Source organism: Dipodomys ordii, unplaced genomic scaffold (genome assembly GCF_000151885.1).
Source record: "Dipodomys ordii isolate 6190 unplaced genomic scaffold, Dord_2.0 Scaffold11, whole genome shotgun sequence".
In the NCBI taxonomy this organism is placed as follows: domain Eukaryota; kingdom Metazoa; phylum Chordata; class Mammalia; order Rodentia; family Heteromyidae; genus Dipodomys; species Dipodomys ordii.
In genome coordinates this window covers 322449-339504 of record NW_012267227.1, presented here as the reverse complement: position 1 = coordinate 339504, position 17056 = coordinate 322449, and the positions used below count along the sequence as shown (strand labels likewise).

Sequence of the window (17056 nt, the reverse complement as noted above, 5' to 3'; positions counted from 1 at the left end):
AATTGTCAGTCTTTATCTTGGCAACTAGAGTATAATCCTGAAGTCAAGAGCAAAAGTTTTATTCTACTCTAGCTACTTAAGACGCAAGCTAGAGCAGGAGGGATAGCTGGAGAACATGAGGGAGAGGGTAACAATGTTCAACAAGAATTGTACTCATTTCCTTGCTTATGTAACTGTAACCCCGCTGTACATTTTTACAATAAAAAAATTTAAAAAAGCAAGCTATTATAAATGCTCAGATCCTTCCTCCCACCGTCTCTGGTTCTGGGACTTGAACTTGAGGTCTTGTACGTGTTTGCTCACCACTTCAGCCACAACTCCAGCCTAGCTTTTTGCTTGTTAGAGATGGAGTTTCATGAACTTCTGCCAAGATAGGCTTCAAACCTTTGCCTTCCAGGTCTCATCCTCCTTAGTAGCTAAATTACAGTTGTGAGCCACTAGCACCTGGCTTAGCCTCTCTGTTTTATTTTTGGCCTATTAGCTGTTTGTCTGATTTATTTATTTATTTAATTTATTTTTATTTTTGGTAGGTTGTGGGGCTTGAACTCTGGGCTTGGACGCTGTCCCTGTGCTCTTCAGCTCAAGGGAGCGCTCTACCTCTTGAGTCACAGCACCACTTCCGGTTTCTAGTGGTTTATTGAAGATAAGAGTCTCACCAACTTATTTTTATTTTTGGTAGGTTGTGGGGCTTGAACTCTGGGCTTGGGCGCTGTCCCTGCGCTCTTCAGCTCAAGGGAGCACTCTACCGCTTGAGTCACAGTGCCACTTCCGGTTTCTAGTGGTTTATTGAAGATAAGAGTCTCACCGACTTTCCTGCCCCTCCTGGCTTTGAACGATTCTTAGATCCCAGCCTCCTGAGTAGCTAAGATTACAGGCGTGAGCCACTGGCACCCGGCTGTTTGTCTGATTTATTAAAAGGATGGAGAAGAAAGTGATCAAGAAATGATCACCATCAAGATGTTAATTTAAAGTTTTCTTTTGGAACTTTCAGGTCTTATGAAATGTGTTGTTGAGGGCAGAAGGTCAGTTAGAAATAAGTTTTAAATAAATCCTTGAAATACCTCGAAAATGTACATAAAATGGTCTAGCTAACTTGTTCATGCCAAAGAAAGACATGATGAAGGGAAGAGAAAGGAGATTTATTATGTGGCATGGACAGCCTTAGAAAGACATTGTCAGCCCATCTTTAGCCATCTTCAGGATATAGACATGAGCTATAGGTTTAAATAGATTTTAAAAAATGAGGTGGGGAAGAGAGGTATGCATAATTTAAAGAGTCTGGTTATAGGCAAGTTCTGCTGGGTCATTCTCTCAGAGAAGTTATCACTGACCTGAGGAGACACTGATTTCCCTCTATCCCCTCTTGTAAACTTGTTAACTCCTGTCTTTCTGGGATTCAAAGGTGTAAAAGATGTAAAGTGGCTACAGGGCGAGAGACAGAACAAAGACAGGTAGAAAACGGAGGTAGGGATGTCAAGCTTTTAGCTAATTCTTAGGTCCAGATAGGGATTCAGTGCTTTTCAGCAGAAACAGTCTAAGCACCTGTTACAAAACTATTTAAATTTACTCTCCTTAAAAATGGCCAATAGGTATCTACTGATTTTCAGACTTTATACCCCTTTGTTATTGTGATAGCCCCACTTTATTTGCTTAAGTAGATAAGATGGTCTTGTGTTCACATAATTCTCTCAAGCAAGTTTACTCCTCCTTCTCTCATTTCCCCATATTTGATGTAAGGCATGTAGGGTGCCTTTTTTTTTTTTTGCTTAGGGCAAAGCATGACATTGCTACCCAGTGTATTTGGTTTTTTGGTTTTTAGCAACTTGCTGTTTGATGGAGTCTGCTACTCAGAAGAATGATCAGTTTGTGCCAGTGGCTTACCCCTGTAATCCTAGTTGAGATCTAAGGATCTCAGTTAAAAGCCAGTCAGGGCAGCAAAGTATGTGAAACTCTTATTCACAATTAACCAACCCTCCCTCCCCCTTACCCCCCACTAGCCCCCTAGAACAGCCAGAAGTGGAGCTGTGGCTCAAGTGGTAGAACACTAGCTTTGAGCACAAAAGCCTAGGGACAGCACCCAGACCCTAAGTTCAAGCCCCAGGACCAGCATAAAAAAAGAGTAGGACAAGACTTGTTTGCTAATCCTGTAGAGCGCCATTCAATTATCAGGATTGGTTGTCAGAGTGATTTGAGCTCTCTGAAAGTACCCAGTGATAACTTGGACTTAAAAGGGTTAGAATTAGTGCCTTCTATCCTTTTCTCCCATTCTTCTCTCTAGTGGCTAGAAAAGGTCTCCAGTAAATACTGGGAAAGATCCGTCCTTCACTGATTGTTGGGTGCTGAATTTAAACGTTTTGTAATGAAGGCAGCTTTGTGATATTCTAGTGATCAGTGATTTCTTTTATTAACATACATTAATATGGCACTTGCCATGTACTGGACACTCTTCTAAGCCCTTTACAAATGTTAACTTACTTGTCCTACAAGGTACATAAAGCTATGATCTTGTTTTTACATAAGGACCCTAAGGCAGAGAGGCTTCTTTGTTTTGGTTGAGAGGCAGAGCCAGTACCCAGCCCTAGTAGTCTGGCTGGAGTCTGCGCTCTCATGCTTTAGACTGGATGCCTATGCACTTTATTTGATACTCACTCTACAGCTCCCTGTCAAGAAATATTTTCTCCCATTGTGTAGAAAGAATTTTCTAACCCTAAATTCTTAGACACATACTCCACAAGTTGGTGTTTCATTTGCTAAGACTAGACTCAGAGAACATATCATCTCTTTTTGACTCTCATCAGCAAGGACTGCCTAAGATGGTGACCCTTAATCAATTTTATATGTACAGATTTATTTTAGAAAAGGGGGAAAAGCACTGGAGAGCCAAGACTATTATGCAAATTGCCACTGCAGCAAAGCTTCTGAAGAATTGCCTTTCCAAGGAAGTTGCAATTCCTACTCTGCTTAGTATTCTGCTTATAAGGACGGTGGGTTCCCTGATGAGAAGCACCAGGAGCAGTGAGCAGCTTTGTCAGCTGGCTGCAGGGTGCCAATTCTAGTAAAGCAGCCAGGGTGGGCCTTGTGGCCAAGGTCCTGAGAAAAATGAGGTTTGCAGGCCATTGCAGTGGGACTGGATGGGATGGAGGATCACTTTTCAGAGCTTAGGTGTTCTGTTCCTCTTCCCTTAATCTGTGTCTGGAGCCTATTGCTTGAGTGTTTTCAACTTTATAGATTCATTTACACATTGCTATCAGATTATATATACCTTTTTGCCTTTTTTTGGTAGATTATATTAGCATCACTTTCATTATATTTGCCATTGCTTAATGGGCTCCAGTGGCTCAGACCTGTATTCCTAGCTACTTAGGACACTGAGATGTGAGGATTGTGGTTCAGAGCCAGTCTGAGCAGGAAGGTCTGAGACTCCTATCTCCAATTAACCACAAAAAAGCTAGAATTGAAGCTGTGGCTCAAGTGGTAGAGTGCCAACCATGAGGAAAGAAGCTAAGGGACAGTTCCTAGGCCCTGAATTCAAGCCCTAGTGCTGTCCCGAATAAAAATAAAGGTTGATAGGAATAGGTGATATTATTAAATGTAGCTTTCTAGGCTTGTATCATCATGGGGGAGACTCCTTGCAGATCAGGAACAACATCTGTTGTGACCATGTGCCAAGTTCCAAGCTTATGTTCATTGTATTATTTAGATTTTCTGTCATCCCTGTAAATATCACTTGGTTCATTCTGGAGAATAATTAGATTGAGGCTCAGAGAGGTTGAGCGACTTTAAAAGAAATCAGTCTAATAAAATCTAATAAATAAAATCTAGAACAGATCCAAATCTAGGGTGGTCTGACACTCAAGCCCCTCTTTTTTCACAGCCTCCCAATGAAGAGACCATTAAAAAAAATACAGTGCTGGGTGCTAGTGGCTCATGCCTGTAATCCTAGCTACTCAGTAGGCTGAGATCTGAGGATCACAGTTCAAAGCCAGCCTGGACAGGAAAGTCCTTCAGACTCTTATCTCCCTAAACCACTAGAAAATTGGAAGTGGCACTATGGCTCAAGTGATAGAATGCTTGCCTTGAGCTGAAGAGCTGAGGGACAGCACCCAGGCCCAGAGTTTAAGCCCCATGATCGACCCCTTCTTCCCTGCCAATACCCACACATACACACATGCACGCACGCGCGCACGCGCGCGCTCACAAACACACACACACACAGTAGTGTAGTTGAAAGTAAAAGATTGTTGTTAGTACAATCTAATGAAGATTGCTGAAGACTTTTTTCTTTGGAATTGGGATTTAAACTTTGGGCTTACAGGGGCCGGAAATGTGGTTTAGTGGTAGAGTGTTTGCCTAACACTCATGAAGACCTGGGTTCAATTCCTTAGTACCATATAAACAGAAAAAGCTGGAGATAGCACTGTGGCTCAAGTGGTAGAGTGCTAGCCTTGAGCAAAAGCAGCTCAGGGACAGTGCCCAGGCCTTGAATTCAAGCCCCAGAACTGGCCAAAAGAAAAAGTTATAGGCTTACATTGTTGAGATAAGTATGATTATGAGCTAATGTTCACATGGCTTATGCCAACATTTCAAACATCTTTTCCAGGTTCTCATATTTCCTATTGGATTTGTCATATGTTAGCAATAAGGAAGATGACTTACTGTGTTTCTTTATTCTTTCTTTGTTTAGGATGTGATAGGCCAGGTTCTACCTGAAGCAACAACTACAGCATTTGAATGTAAGTCTGGCTTGTATACTTTCTTGACTGTTTCTCTCTGCAGTAATATTTCACAAGGTTTATGAGTTATATTACTTTATAAACTGACAAAAACAGATTATTTATGATCATCATATGGTATATTTAAATATTTATAAATTAATGCAAGTTTAATGACCATACTGAACTGAGTAATATTTTCTTATTTAATCATATCTTGGGTGTACATATTTCTACAATATAGCTTTAATTACCAACTTGACCTTTATCTGCTCTTGCTTCTCATTATAATAATATTGTAGGACAAAATGAACTGTGTACAGTACCTGTAGGCCAATGATTATTGATTAAGAGATTTTAATCCTTTGCTGCTTTAAAGCATAGCAACAGAGTAGAGCTATTATGTGAGTGTTAATGAAATAATTCTGTTTTAGTGGGGCTTGGTAGGACTGCTAGGTGAAGATAGGAGTACCTCAGGTGTTAAGTCCTTTCTTTCTCCCCTACACTGGCTTCTAGACAGGGCTGGAGTATACTAGATACTGGCTTTTGTTGTTGTTGTTGTTGTTGGTGGTGGTGGTGGTCATGGGGCTTGAACTCTGGGCCTGGGCACTGTTCCTCAGCTCTTTAGCCCAAAGCTAATACTCCCACATGAGCCACAGCATTTCAGGTTTCCTGAGTGGTTTATTGGAGATAAGATATAACTCCTGTTTTCACTGTATTTGATGTTGGTATACTTTGTGGAGGGGACGGGGGAAAAAACAAATTGTTTAAATAGGGATACATACAGGTGGACCCATTGCAACAATGAGATGTACAAGATGTTATGTCGAAAAAGGACCTTTACAACTTTGGCAGGGGGGTGGAGAGTAGGGAAGGTAGGGGGAAGGGATGGGAAGGGGAAACAAAGGAGGAGGCAACAATGCTTGATAAGAAATGTACCCATTACCTTGCCCATGTAATTGTTTTTTGTTTTTGTTTTTTTTGGGTCCTGTCATGGGGCCTGAACTCTGGGCCTGGGCACTTTCCCTCAGCTCAAGGCTAGCACTCTACCACTTGAGCCACAGTGCCACTTCCGGCTTTTTTCTTATGTGGTGCTGAGGAATCGAACCCAGCGCCTCGAGCATGCAAGGCAAGTGCTCTACCACTGAGCCACCTTCCCAGCCCATTGCCCATGTAATTGTAACCCCTCTGTACTGTATTTTCACAATTAAAAAAAAAAAAAAGAACCCACACAAGCTTCTAGAGAAAAAAAAGAAAAAAAGAGTCTCATCGATTTTCCTGCCCGGGCTGGCTTTGAACCATGATCCTCAGATCTCAGCTTCCTGAGTAGCCAGGATTATAGGCATGAGCAACTGGAGTCTGGTTAGTCTGGCTAGAAACTGGCTTTTACACGAGCCAGATAGGCAAAGTCCTGGGGTAAGTTGAGTCAATAATATAGGGCTCTAGTTCTTTTTTTTTTTCTTTTGCTTGTCCTGGGGCTTGAACTCAGATCCTGGGTGCTTTCCCTAAGCCTCTTTCTGCTGAAGGCTAGTGATCTACCACTTGAGCCACAGTACTGCTTCTGCTTATTTGAGTAGTTTATTGGAGATAAGAGTCTTGTGGAGACTTTTCTCCCTGGGCTGGCTTCGAACCATGATTCTCAGATCTCAGCCTCCTGAGTAGCTAGGATTATAGGCCCGACCCACCAGCACCTGACTTCTTGTCATTTTTTTTGAATATAAAGCCAATATTTTCATATAGAAATACATGTGTTTTATTTCCTGGCAATAATATACTTTTGTTCCTATTTAAATAAAGTGTATTCTGATGAGAGCAGGAGTATGGATAGCATGACAGATAAATCTTCTATGGAACACTGCTTGGCTATTTTTTTTTTTTTTTTTGACAGTCGTGGGGCTTGAACTGGGCCTTGGCCCTGTCCCCTGTCAACCTGTCCCCTGTCCCTCAACTCTTCAGCTCTAGGCTAGTGCTTTACCACTTGAGCCACAGTGCCACTTCTGGTTTTCTGGTTGTTTATTGGAGATAAGAGTCTCATGGAGTTTCCTGCCCGGGCTGGCTTTGAACCGCGATCCTCAGATCTCAGCCTCCTGAGTAGCTAGGATTACAGGCGTGAGCCACCAGCGCCCGGTTTGGCTAGTTATTTGGATGCAAACGTCTCTTAGATTGGTTTTCTGGGGTCTGGCTTTGGAATGACTTTAGGATTATAGAGTCCCTGTATTTGGTGAGTTTGTACTCTTTATAACCCAATGGATTGATAATCTCTAAAGTGTATATATGGAAAAAAGTTTAAATTTCTAAGATGATGTTTTTTATTTTACCCTTAGAAAGGGCAGGAATTCTGTAGTCTTGTATGTGGACTATCTATCTATCTATCTATCTATCTATCTATCTACACACATACACACAACACATACATATATACATATATTATATACATACATATACAGTCCACACACATATATATGTCCATATATGTATATATTATATGGATATTATATATTATATATGAATATAGGTACATATTTACGTATTCATTATATAGATCCATATATATGTACTTGTATATATTTAAATTAAGCTATGCCTCTTTCCTTCCAAGGTGGGGAGGGGGTCTCATTATGTTGTCCTGGCTAGTCTTGAACTCCTGGACTCAAAAGAGCCTCCCAAGTCCTGGGCCTACAGTCTTGTACTATACCATGCCCAGCTGTATACCAGCTGAAGGAAAAAAAAATTAAAAGACACAGACAAAGTAATTTCAGCACTCAGTTTTTTGTGCTTAGCTATATTTTCCATTATATACTTGAAATCCCAGACTGGGATGGGCATGCTTGGGCATGGGATATAATTGGTGATGGACAATTCAGGTCCGACATTCAGATTCCTACATTATTGTCTGAGAGGGCAGAAGGTCCTAAGTGGTGATGTCCTTTCTGATTTCCACCAGAGTTAGAACTGGGTTAGAGGAAGAGGCCCAGTGTCTCACTGACTTTTTTTCTTCCTCTTGTAGGTCTCTTTTTTCTCATAAGGAGAGCACAAGTGGAACAAGTTTTTTTTTTTAGTCATGGGGCTTGAACTCTGGACTTGGGCGCTGTCCCGAGCACTCTACCACTTGAACCACAGCGTCACTTCTGGTTTTCTAGTGGTTTATTGGAGATAAGAGTCTCACGGACTTTCCTGCCCGGGCTGGCTTTGAACCACGATCCTCAGATCTCAACCTCCTGAGTAGCTAGGATTACAGGCGTGAGCCACCAGCACCTGGCTTTTTATTATTATTTTTTTAATAGCTAGTGTTTGGTTGAACAATTAAGGCAGCATAGAAATAAAACAGAAAGTAAAAGTCGACTCTGGTTTCATTGTCAGCAATTTCCTTAACATGTTATGCTTTCTTCATATATAAAGCACCTGATGCTGCAAATAATTTGCTTGCTTCTGCTTTTTTTTTCTTACAATAGCATTAATTAGTTGTAAAAGGGGGTTTTATTTTGATATGATCATATACACAAATAGTGTGTCTTGATCAGACTTAACCCCCCTGTCACTCTCCTTTATCTTCCTGCTTCTCGAACTAATCTCAACAGGCTTCACTTTTTCATTTCACACAGGTACGGAAAGAATTTTGAACGTATTCAGATTCCTTCATCCTTCCATTTGCCCTCCCCTTCCTGTCATTTTTTAAAAGTCTGTTACTAAAGTAGCATCACCCTGATATTTCACACAGTCATCTACAGTACTTTAATCATATAGACTACTCACTTATACTTTTGCTTTCCCCACTCATATCACCTATTACCCAACAGCTTTCTGTTTTCACAGCTTCTCTGCTTACTAGCATATATTAGACTTCTTTGTTCCACAACAGTATGCACATATCAACTTCATTCTCTTGCATTTGTTATATTTCATTTTATGGTTATTGTGTACTTTTTTAATGTACTGATGAACCAACTTTTTGAATTAGAAAAAAATTGCCTAAGTTACAATTGTTTTGTCTTATAGGGCAGATTCCTGGGTGTTGGAACTACTGAGACAAGTGCTCATTCAGTGCTGTCACTGTGTTTTTGCTCCAAGGGTAGAACCAGTTTATACTACCATAGCCATATCCAATACCCAATACCCAAACCAGCTCTCTTAGCATTAGCAAACTTTTTAGTTACTGTCAGTTTGATAGTTGAAAAAAACTTATTTTACTATTTTATGTTTCTTTTATGTCTGTGAACTATATTTTGTTGCCTTTGCCCATTTTTTATTAGGTTATTTGTGTTTATCTAATTGATTTAAGAGCTTTCCAAAAACAGACAATTGGTTCTTTGTCTTATATGGTATACATATTACTCAGTTTTGTTCTTCTCAGCTTGTTTTGGTGTTTCTATTATCTTTTTTTCCCCCATAGAGTTGAAAAGTTTTTAATAGGCAAACTCACTATATTTTTCTTTATGAATTCTTGGTTTGTCCTATTTAAAATATCTTTTGGCTAGGTGCTGATGTCTCATACATATAATCCTAACTACTTGAGAGACTGAGGTCTGAGGATTTTGATTTGAAGCTAGCCTGGGCAGGAAAGTCAGTGAGATTCTTACCTCCAATTAACCACCAAAAAGCCAGAAGTAATACTGTGCTCAAGTGCTGGAGTGCTAGCCTTGAACAGTGGTCAGGCTCTTGAGTAAAAGGCCCATGACGAGTATGTGGGTGCTTGTGGCACACATGTGCTTACACACACGTCTTTTACCTTTCCAGATAAAACAAACAAAAAAACATTTAGGCTGGGAAGGTGGCTCAGAGTGCTTGCCTTGCATGCATGAGATCCTGGGTTCGATTCCTTAGCACCACGTAAAGCAGAAAAAGCTGGAAGTGGCATTGTGGCTCAAGTAGTAGAGTGCTAGCCTTGAGCTGAAGAGCTGAGGGGCAGCTCTCAGGCCCAAAGTTCAGGCCCAGCAGAACAACAAACAAACAAATAAAAGAACCCAATTCATGTATATTCCTTTTCCTTTTCTTTCTTTTATATATTGATACACATAGTGGTTATGTGTCAAATAAGTATATTTGTAAGTATCATGGTTTTTTCCTAATGTTTTTTCCTAGGAAATGTGTGTATTTTATTGGAACTATCAGAAGGATTTTTTTTCTTGTATTGTTTTCAGTTTATTTTGATGAATGAAGTCAGGTGGGGATCCAACTTTTTCAAGCAGATGTAGAGTTTTCTCCATGCCAGTTATTGAATAATTTGTCTTTTCCCAAATGTGAGAATATTTGAAATGTGGCTAAGTTCCATAGCCATAAAAAGTTCTGTATGTTGGCATGTGCGGGCCCCATGTATGCTGTGAGGCCAGACTGTCACAGTTTCATTAACAGATTAATGAGTACAACCACACATCTGGTGATAAAAATCAACCATGCCCATGAATGACTTGTGGTGCTGGACAGTAAAATCTCACTGTGACTTGAAAGATGCATTTTAAGTCTATCTAGACAAATGCTGACTTACACCTTTCCATGACACTAGGATTTCAGTATTCACATTTGTCAGACTATGCATCTAAATTTGATTCAGAAAATATGGTTATAAGATAAATGTTTACTTGTGTCTTCAACCCTGACTGATTTATATTCTTTTTGTTTGTTTGTTTGTTTATTTTTGTCGGTTGTGGGGCTTGAACTCAGGGTTTGGGTACTGTCCTCAAGCTCTTTAGCTAGTATTCTACTGCTTAAAGCCACAGCTCCACTTCTAGTTTTCTGGTGGTTAATTGGAGATTAGTGTCTCACATCCTTTCCTGCCTGGACTGGCTTTGAACTGTGATCCTTCAATCTCTGCCTCCTAAGTAGTTTAGGATTAAGGGCATGAGCCACCAGTGTCTGGCTTCTATTCCTTTCTTATTTAGTTGTTATTGAAAGTTTTTGGAAGCATATTTTTTTTCATTTGAATATGAATCTTTAAATCAACACAGTATCTTTTTTTCCTCCCTCTATTTCTGGAGTTTGAATTCCCATCCTTTAGCTTGCTAGTTGGGCTCTAACCACTGAGTCTTGCCTCCAGCCTTTATTTTCTCCTGGACAGGGTCTCACTTTCTGCTCCATTGCCTGTATGAGTGCTTTTCATCTATGTTATGTTACCTGGTAGCTGGGATAATAGGAATGTGTTATCATGTCCATCTTCTTATTGAGAAGTAGTCTCCTTTCTGTCTAGGCTTGCCTGGAACTTCCATTTCCCCACAATCTCAGCCTCGCAAGTAGCTAGGATTATAGGCACAATCCCCTGGTACCTGACTCATCATATCTTCTTTTATAATTGAACAAAAATTTCTTTTTGGAAGAAAATGGCAATGGCTTAATTTCAGAGTGTAGAAAACAACTCTGGTATTGAATACTGGTATGGATACTCCATGTCTAAGTAGTAGAGCCAAGTTCAGTAACAGTAGTTTGGTGTGAGCCCTTTTTGCTTCAGATAGAATTTTAAGTACTAAGATATTTGGAAAAAATGAGTTTCATTTTCTTGAACTGTTGAATATGTAAATTGATGAGCTATTTTAAACAAATTAGATTGTAACTCACAGTGTCTATATTTAATCTAAAAATATTAACACATAGCAGTTAATTATGAGCTGGTTGCTTATAATCCTAGTTAATTAGAGGGCTGAGATCTGGGGATCTCAGTTCCAAGCCCTCATGGGCAGAAAAATCTTCGAGATTCTTCTCTCCAGTTAATCAGCAAAAATCTAGAACTAGAACTGTAGCTCAAACAATAGAGCTAGTAGGAGAAAAAGCTGAGCAAGTTGAGGCCCTGAATTTAAGCCCTAGTACTTGGTACTTGTGCTCATGTACACACACACACATCCACATGTGCGCGTACACACACTCAAAGTTAATTATAAATCCTGGGATTTGAAGCAGCCTGAACAGAGATACTAATTATTGAAATTTTGATTTGAGGTATCATTGGTGTAAAAAGTGCAAACTGTTTTTAGTCTTATGAGTGGAGTGCTTTCTTGCTAATTTGTATAAAAACCAAGTAGTAGACTACTTGTTTCTGGAGGTCAGAGGACAGAGCTGCTCATGTCTGAATTCCTAGAAGTCCTGCCACAGCACTTGGCACATAATAGATATGTGTGTTTCTGCAATATATAAATGGCTGAAGAAATGAAGTTCTAAGAACAAGTCTTACATATCCTATTCATCAGCAATCCCAATCGACTATCTTAAAAATAGATCTGTGCTGACATACCAAGAGGATCACTTGAATCTAGGCATTTAAGTCCAGTCTGGACAACACAGATTCATTCCTTCTGTTTAAAAAAAAAAAGCAAAAAGCAAAACCCAAAACATTGCTGGGTGCCTGTGGCTTATGCCTGTAATCGTAGCTACTCAGGAGGCTGAGATTTGAGGATTGCAGTTCAAAGCTTGTCTGGGTTGAAAAATCCTTAGACTCCTGCTCCAATTAATCAGCAAAAAGCTAGAAGTAGAGATGTGGCTTAAGTTGTAGATTGCTAGCCTTGAGTGAAAAAGCTAAGGGAAAGTATCAGGCCCTGAGTTCAGTCCCCAGTACCAGTACAAAAACTGAACAGAACAAAACAAACCAAAATTAAAAAAGCCACATCTTAGCTGGAGGAGGACAGTGGCTTCCTAACTACTTATCTTTTTCCACCTTTGTTTCTACAGAGCAGCCACAATGATCTTTTCAGATGTTAAATTGGATCAAGACACTTAAAATCCCAGTGACTTCCATTTCACTCAGGAATAAAAGCCAAGTCCTTAACATGCCCAGATCTCTATGATTTCAAATCTGCCCCAACCTTAGCGTACAGTTACTTCTGTGAGTTTGTCTGTTTATCTCCCTACCTCTTGTTCTGTTTTACTGCTTTGGCTCCCTCTCGAGTTTTGGAACATGCCAGAATTGTTATTTACTTATTTGCCATTCGTTTGCTCAGAACATTCTTTCCCAGAGACCCATGGCCCATTCATTCTCTCACCTCCTTCATTCAGTGTACGTTCCACGGGCAGCTTCAGCCAGTGTTGGTTTGGTTTTTCTTTTTCACTATTTTTCTGTTTCAGTACTTTTATCAGTAGGAAATAAAAAATAAAACAAAGAAACAAGGATGTATTCAAAAGGAAGAAGGCTTGGAGCTGTGTGACAAATGGAAATAAAGATGTGGCCATAGAACCTGTCCTGCTCAGATCAGCAGAATCCACCCTAGAAGAGGCTCTAAACTCAACATCCTTTTTGTAATTTCCTGTTTATATCTTTCTAAGTCCTACATTTAAGTTTTCATTTCTTTCCTCTTGCTTGGGTAAAATGCCTTTGCTGTAGTTTTAATTGATTTCCACCTGGCACAGAAGGAATGTGACAAATGACATATAATATATTGCCTTAAGTTTCTGTTGCTTGATGTAGGAGTAGATTACATTTCCTAAAACTCCTCTGGAGTACCTGCTATGCTGTGGGTGCTTTCTGCTGGGGGCACCCCAGCATTTGCTGTGTACATGGTGGGCCATTCTGACCACCCTCACCTGAGGCTGCCATTACTCTATCGGACCTTTCTGTTCCTCTTCTAGGTTTCTCTTTTGGATTGCATGTTGCTTCAAATAAAACCACTCACAACATATGGCTTGTTATGATTCTCTTTTCCCAAACTCTGCCATTTTGTGTATTTGTGACACACTGCAGATTTTGTGAAGATTGCTTCATAATATTTGTTTACCATCTGCTGCACTCTATTTGGTATCTTGCTAGGATTTTTTCCTCCATTTTAAGTGACATTAACAAAATCCAGCCAGTACATAGACTTTTTGGTTCTACTTTTGCTTCCCTAATGTGCTGGAAAATCATATTACAGTGCTCCAGGCAACTAGAGAAGCCTGGAGTTCTCATTGTGAACCATTGTGTCAGATCTAGCCCCCACTCTTCTTGGTTATATCCAGTAATGCTATTTTGGTCAGATGGCAAAGAACTCTATGTATAAGACAGAAAGTTCAAATTATTTTTCTACTTTCTGCTTAGTACTGTTACTTTCTGGTGTTCTTTGCTGACATAGTTATGCCTGAGACAATCTTTGGGCCATTTTAGTAAGTTTTAAGGATTTATTATTCCAGCTAGTGTAATTGTTTTAATAGCTAACCCAGTTTGCAAGGTGCATAGCAGAGTGTTTGCTAGATGGATTGTTTGTTTATGTCTTTTTGTTTAGCAAGATATTTTAGGTTACTGTTACACTAAATAGCTTGCTATATATTCTGTTTCCTTACCCTTCATCATTTCTCAGTCCTGTCACTTGCCTTTCTCAAGTTAAATGTGGGGGTGAATGGTTTGGACTTGGGCTGCTATCAGGTTGTCAGAGGCAGGTTAGATTTTGCTTTTTTGATCAGAACCCCTAAGTTTTCTCATGGCTATGGTATTTTTTTCCCAACTTAAATCTTCTCTTCGACAAAAGTAGGAGTTTTATTCTTTACTGAAGCAACAGGTATTAAAGAGTAAAAAGGTAGGCCCCCAAGAAAACCAAGACCTACATAAAATTGGGTCTTCTATTAATCTCTAAGAGCTATTGGTTTCTATGTCTGCATGACATAACCACGTTTTATCTCCAGGCTTTATTGGAATGCTTCTTTTATTCTTTGTCAAATCTTCCTTTGGAACCAACCTGTTATTATGGGACAGCTCCAGCACTTGGCTAGTAGGTCATCACCAAAGCTTTTCTGTTTATTTAAAGCAGTGTTTTGGTAAGGTTTCATAGCTGTTTTTTCTGGAACTGCTCCACAAGGAAAATCGCCCCCTGATTTCCTTCAGCCCCCCTTCCATCCCTCTCCCCCGCTCCCCAACAAAATATCCCTTGAGATTTCGCAGAAGCCTAGAGTTTCAGAGTATTTTTTGTCAAGTTTCATTAGTAACTTAAGGCTGGTTCTCAGAACTAACTTCCTCATTGTGTGTGTGTGTGTGTGTGTGTGTGTGTGTGTCTGTGTGTTTTTGTGCCTGTGTCTCTGTCTTGTTTTTTCTCTCTCTCATTTTCTCTCTCATTTTCTCCCTGTCTCCTTTTCTTCCTTCCTTCTTCCTTTTTCATGTCTTGATATTTATGGAGTATGCCCTCTCTTTAGAATTATGGAAAGACTTTTTACTTGTTTTACTGATTCCTAAGCTTCTCGTTCTTTATTGAGGTATTGTATTCAATGAAATTTGAACAGAAGCATCAACAGCTTAGCCAGCAGAAATGAGATTTATAAAACAGCTACTTTGTTCAGGCTGGGACAGAATTTGAACTTTTATTAAAGCAGAAATACAAAGTACTTTTATATGTGGTAGTATATAACATACTATTTTGTACCGTTTTCTTCTTTGTCTTCTGCATTTTTGAGAAAACTTTCACCTTACCCTTAAAATTGTTAGTTTCTAGAATCTTCATAGGAAATGCTTTCATCTGTTTTTATAACTAGAATGGCTTTTTCCTCCTAATATGGCCCTGGAGGAGTGAGCCAGGATCCGGGATGCAGAATCCAGATCCAGGATCCAGAAATGAGTGTATTGGGAGAGGTTGTGAGCTTGGTCACTGATTGGGGTCTGAGGAGTACTATTTTTCTCATGTTTTCAGATTACTATTAGCTATTGAGGGGGACTTACAGCATTTTGCTTGGCATCAGGCTAATTGAAAGAAAGAGAACACAAACTGCCTCCTGGGGTACCCATGGCCTGGTCACCAAGGCGCAAAGGGACACTTTCAGAACTGGCCAGGAGGGCAGGCCTGCTGTGGTAGGGGAAGGTCTATGAGTTGAACTGACTCTCCCCCATACCTCCTCAGTGTCTTCATGCTCTCATGCCTGCTTACTCCTTCTGGAGGCGAGACACTTCATTCACTGGGCCGAGATCAGCATATTGTCAGCACTTGATCAGATCAGCAATTATATGCCTAAGAGTAAACAAAAAATAATATTGATGACTTAGTGAGTTCCCTGTATGGAGGCATCCTGCAGAGAGCTGGCCCTTTCTACGTTCTCACTTTTTTTTCCAAGCTGGCTTTGAGAACTTCTAAGATGTTGTTGGCATTTATCTTTCAACTATGTGTTTAGAATCTGCCACATAGACTATCAAATACTGTCACTCCTGACAAATCTTTATCGTTAGAAGGATGAAGCAGTAAACTACATATATAGAAATAGCCAGAAGTCATTTTGACTCCAGACTTGCAGTTGGTGTGGGTGGGTGATCAGACCAACAATTTCCATGTGGGTTAAAAAAGGGATCTGATATTTTTATATGATCTGTCTTCAGATTTTTAAAGCAGTTATGGAAGAGATATTTTAAAACTACTTAGATTAAGAGAATCATTGAAATAGGTACATTGTTTCTGGATGTTGCTCTCTTGGTGATCCTTATTCAAATATGATTGTTCTGGTTATGCACTTATGAAGTCTTTTTATCTTGTCTTAAGACTATAAAGTTATTTTAAAATAGTATGAATAACAGTTTTAATAAAAGGAAACTATTTGGAAAGAGAGGATGCTGGTAGGTAGATAGAATGATAGATGGCGAGACCCCTGTTAGAGTTGCTTTTCAAGGTGACCTTCCACTAGGCCCTAGGATCTTCTGTCAAGGGTTGTCTATGTCATAGAATTGTGGGTGATCCTTAAGGCATTCTTACATATGAGCACAAATCATGGTGCCTTGTGTGTAGTTGTGTTTAATAAACACTAGCCATTATCATCATGTTGCACTGGTATGTGTTGCTTTGGAGAGAGGAAAAGTATAGAAATAGAGGGAGGTTAGGGTTCTGACTGAGAAATAAAACAGTATTGAAGCCAAGTCAGAAAAAGACAGTTTATCTGACTTCCTGGCCAACACATCAGAAAGTTTAGGGCAGCCAAATGATCTTAGTCCTCTTGTCTGGCAAGTGAAACATTCAGACAAGATATGAACATAAGTAAAGATGATAGAAAAGTTTGTGAGATTGGGAAATAACAAGAGCATGTGGTATAGACATGCCACAACAAGAAGAAGATAGCAGTGTTCAGCCTATTTCTCCCATCTTGGTCTGTGTCATAGCTATCTTCTTCATTACAGAGGTTAGCCTTGTATTAAATAGGGAGAACTTGATAGGCTCCTATTTTCTGTGAGGTTGTTATATCAGAAAATTTACTATTCTGCCCTTATTTCCTCATTATTTTGTCCATTTTACTTCCTTATTCTTTTGTAGATTCCTTTCCCCATTTCATTGTGAGGCAGACAAACCCAAAATTCCCCCTTTTTTTTTGGGTCCAGTCGTGGGGCCTGAACTCTGGGCCTCAGCTCTTCAGCTCAAGGCTAGCGCTCTACCACTTGAGCCACAGTGCCACTTCCAGCTTTTTTCTTTTTGCTTATGTGGTGCTGAGGAATC

At 39.8% G+C, this 17056-nt stretch overlaps 1 protein-coding gene across 1 annotated transcript in view; it reads left to right on the top strand.

The window, feature by feature from the left end:
• Positions 1–17056, top strand: part of Map2k5 (mitogen-activated protein kinase kinase 5) — a 264967-nt gene that overhangs the window by 4942 nt on the left and 242969 nt on the right. The window contains exon 2 of the mRNA XM_013009900.1: positions 4685–4733. Coding sequence (XP_012865354.1) covers positions 4685–4733 — 49 coding nt within the window. The remainder of the gene's footprint in view (positions 1–4684; positions 4734–17056) is intronic.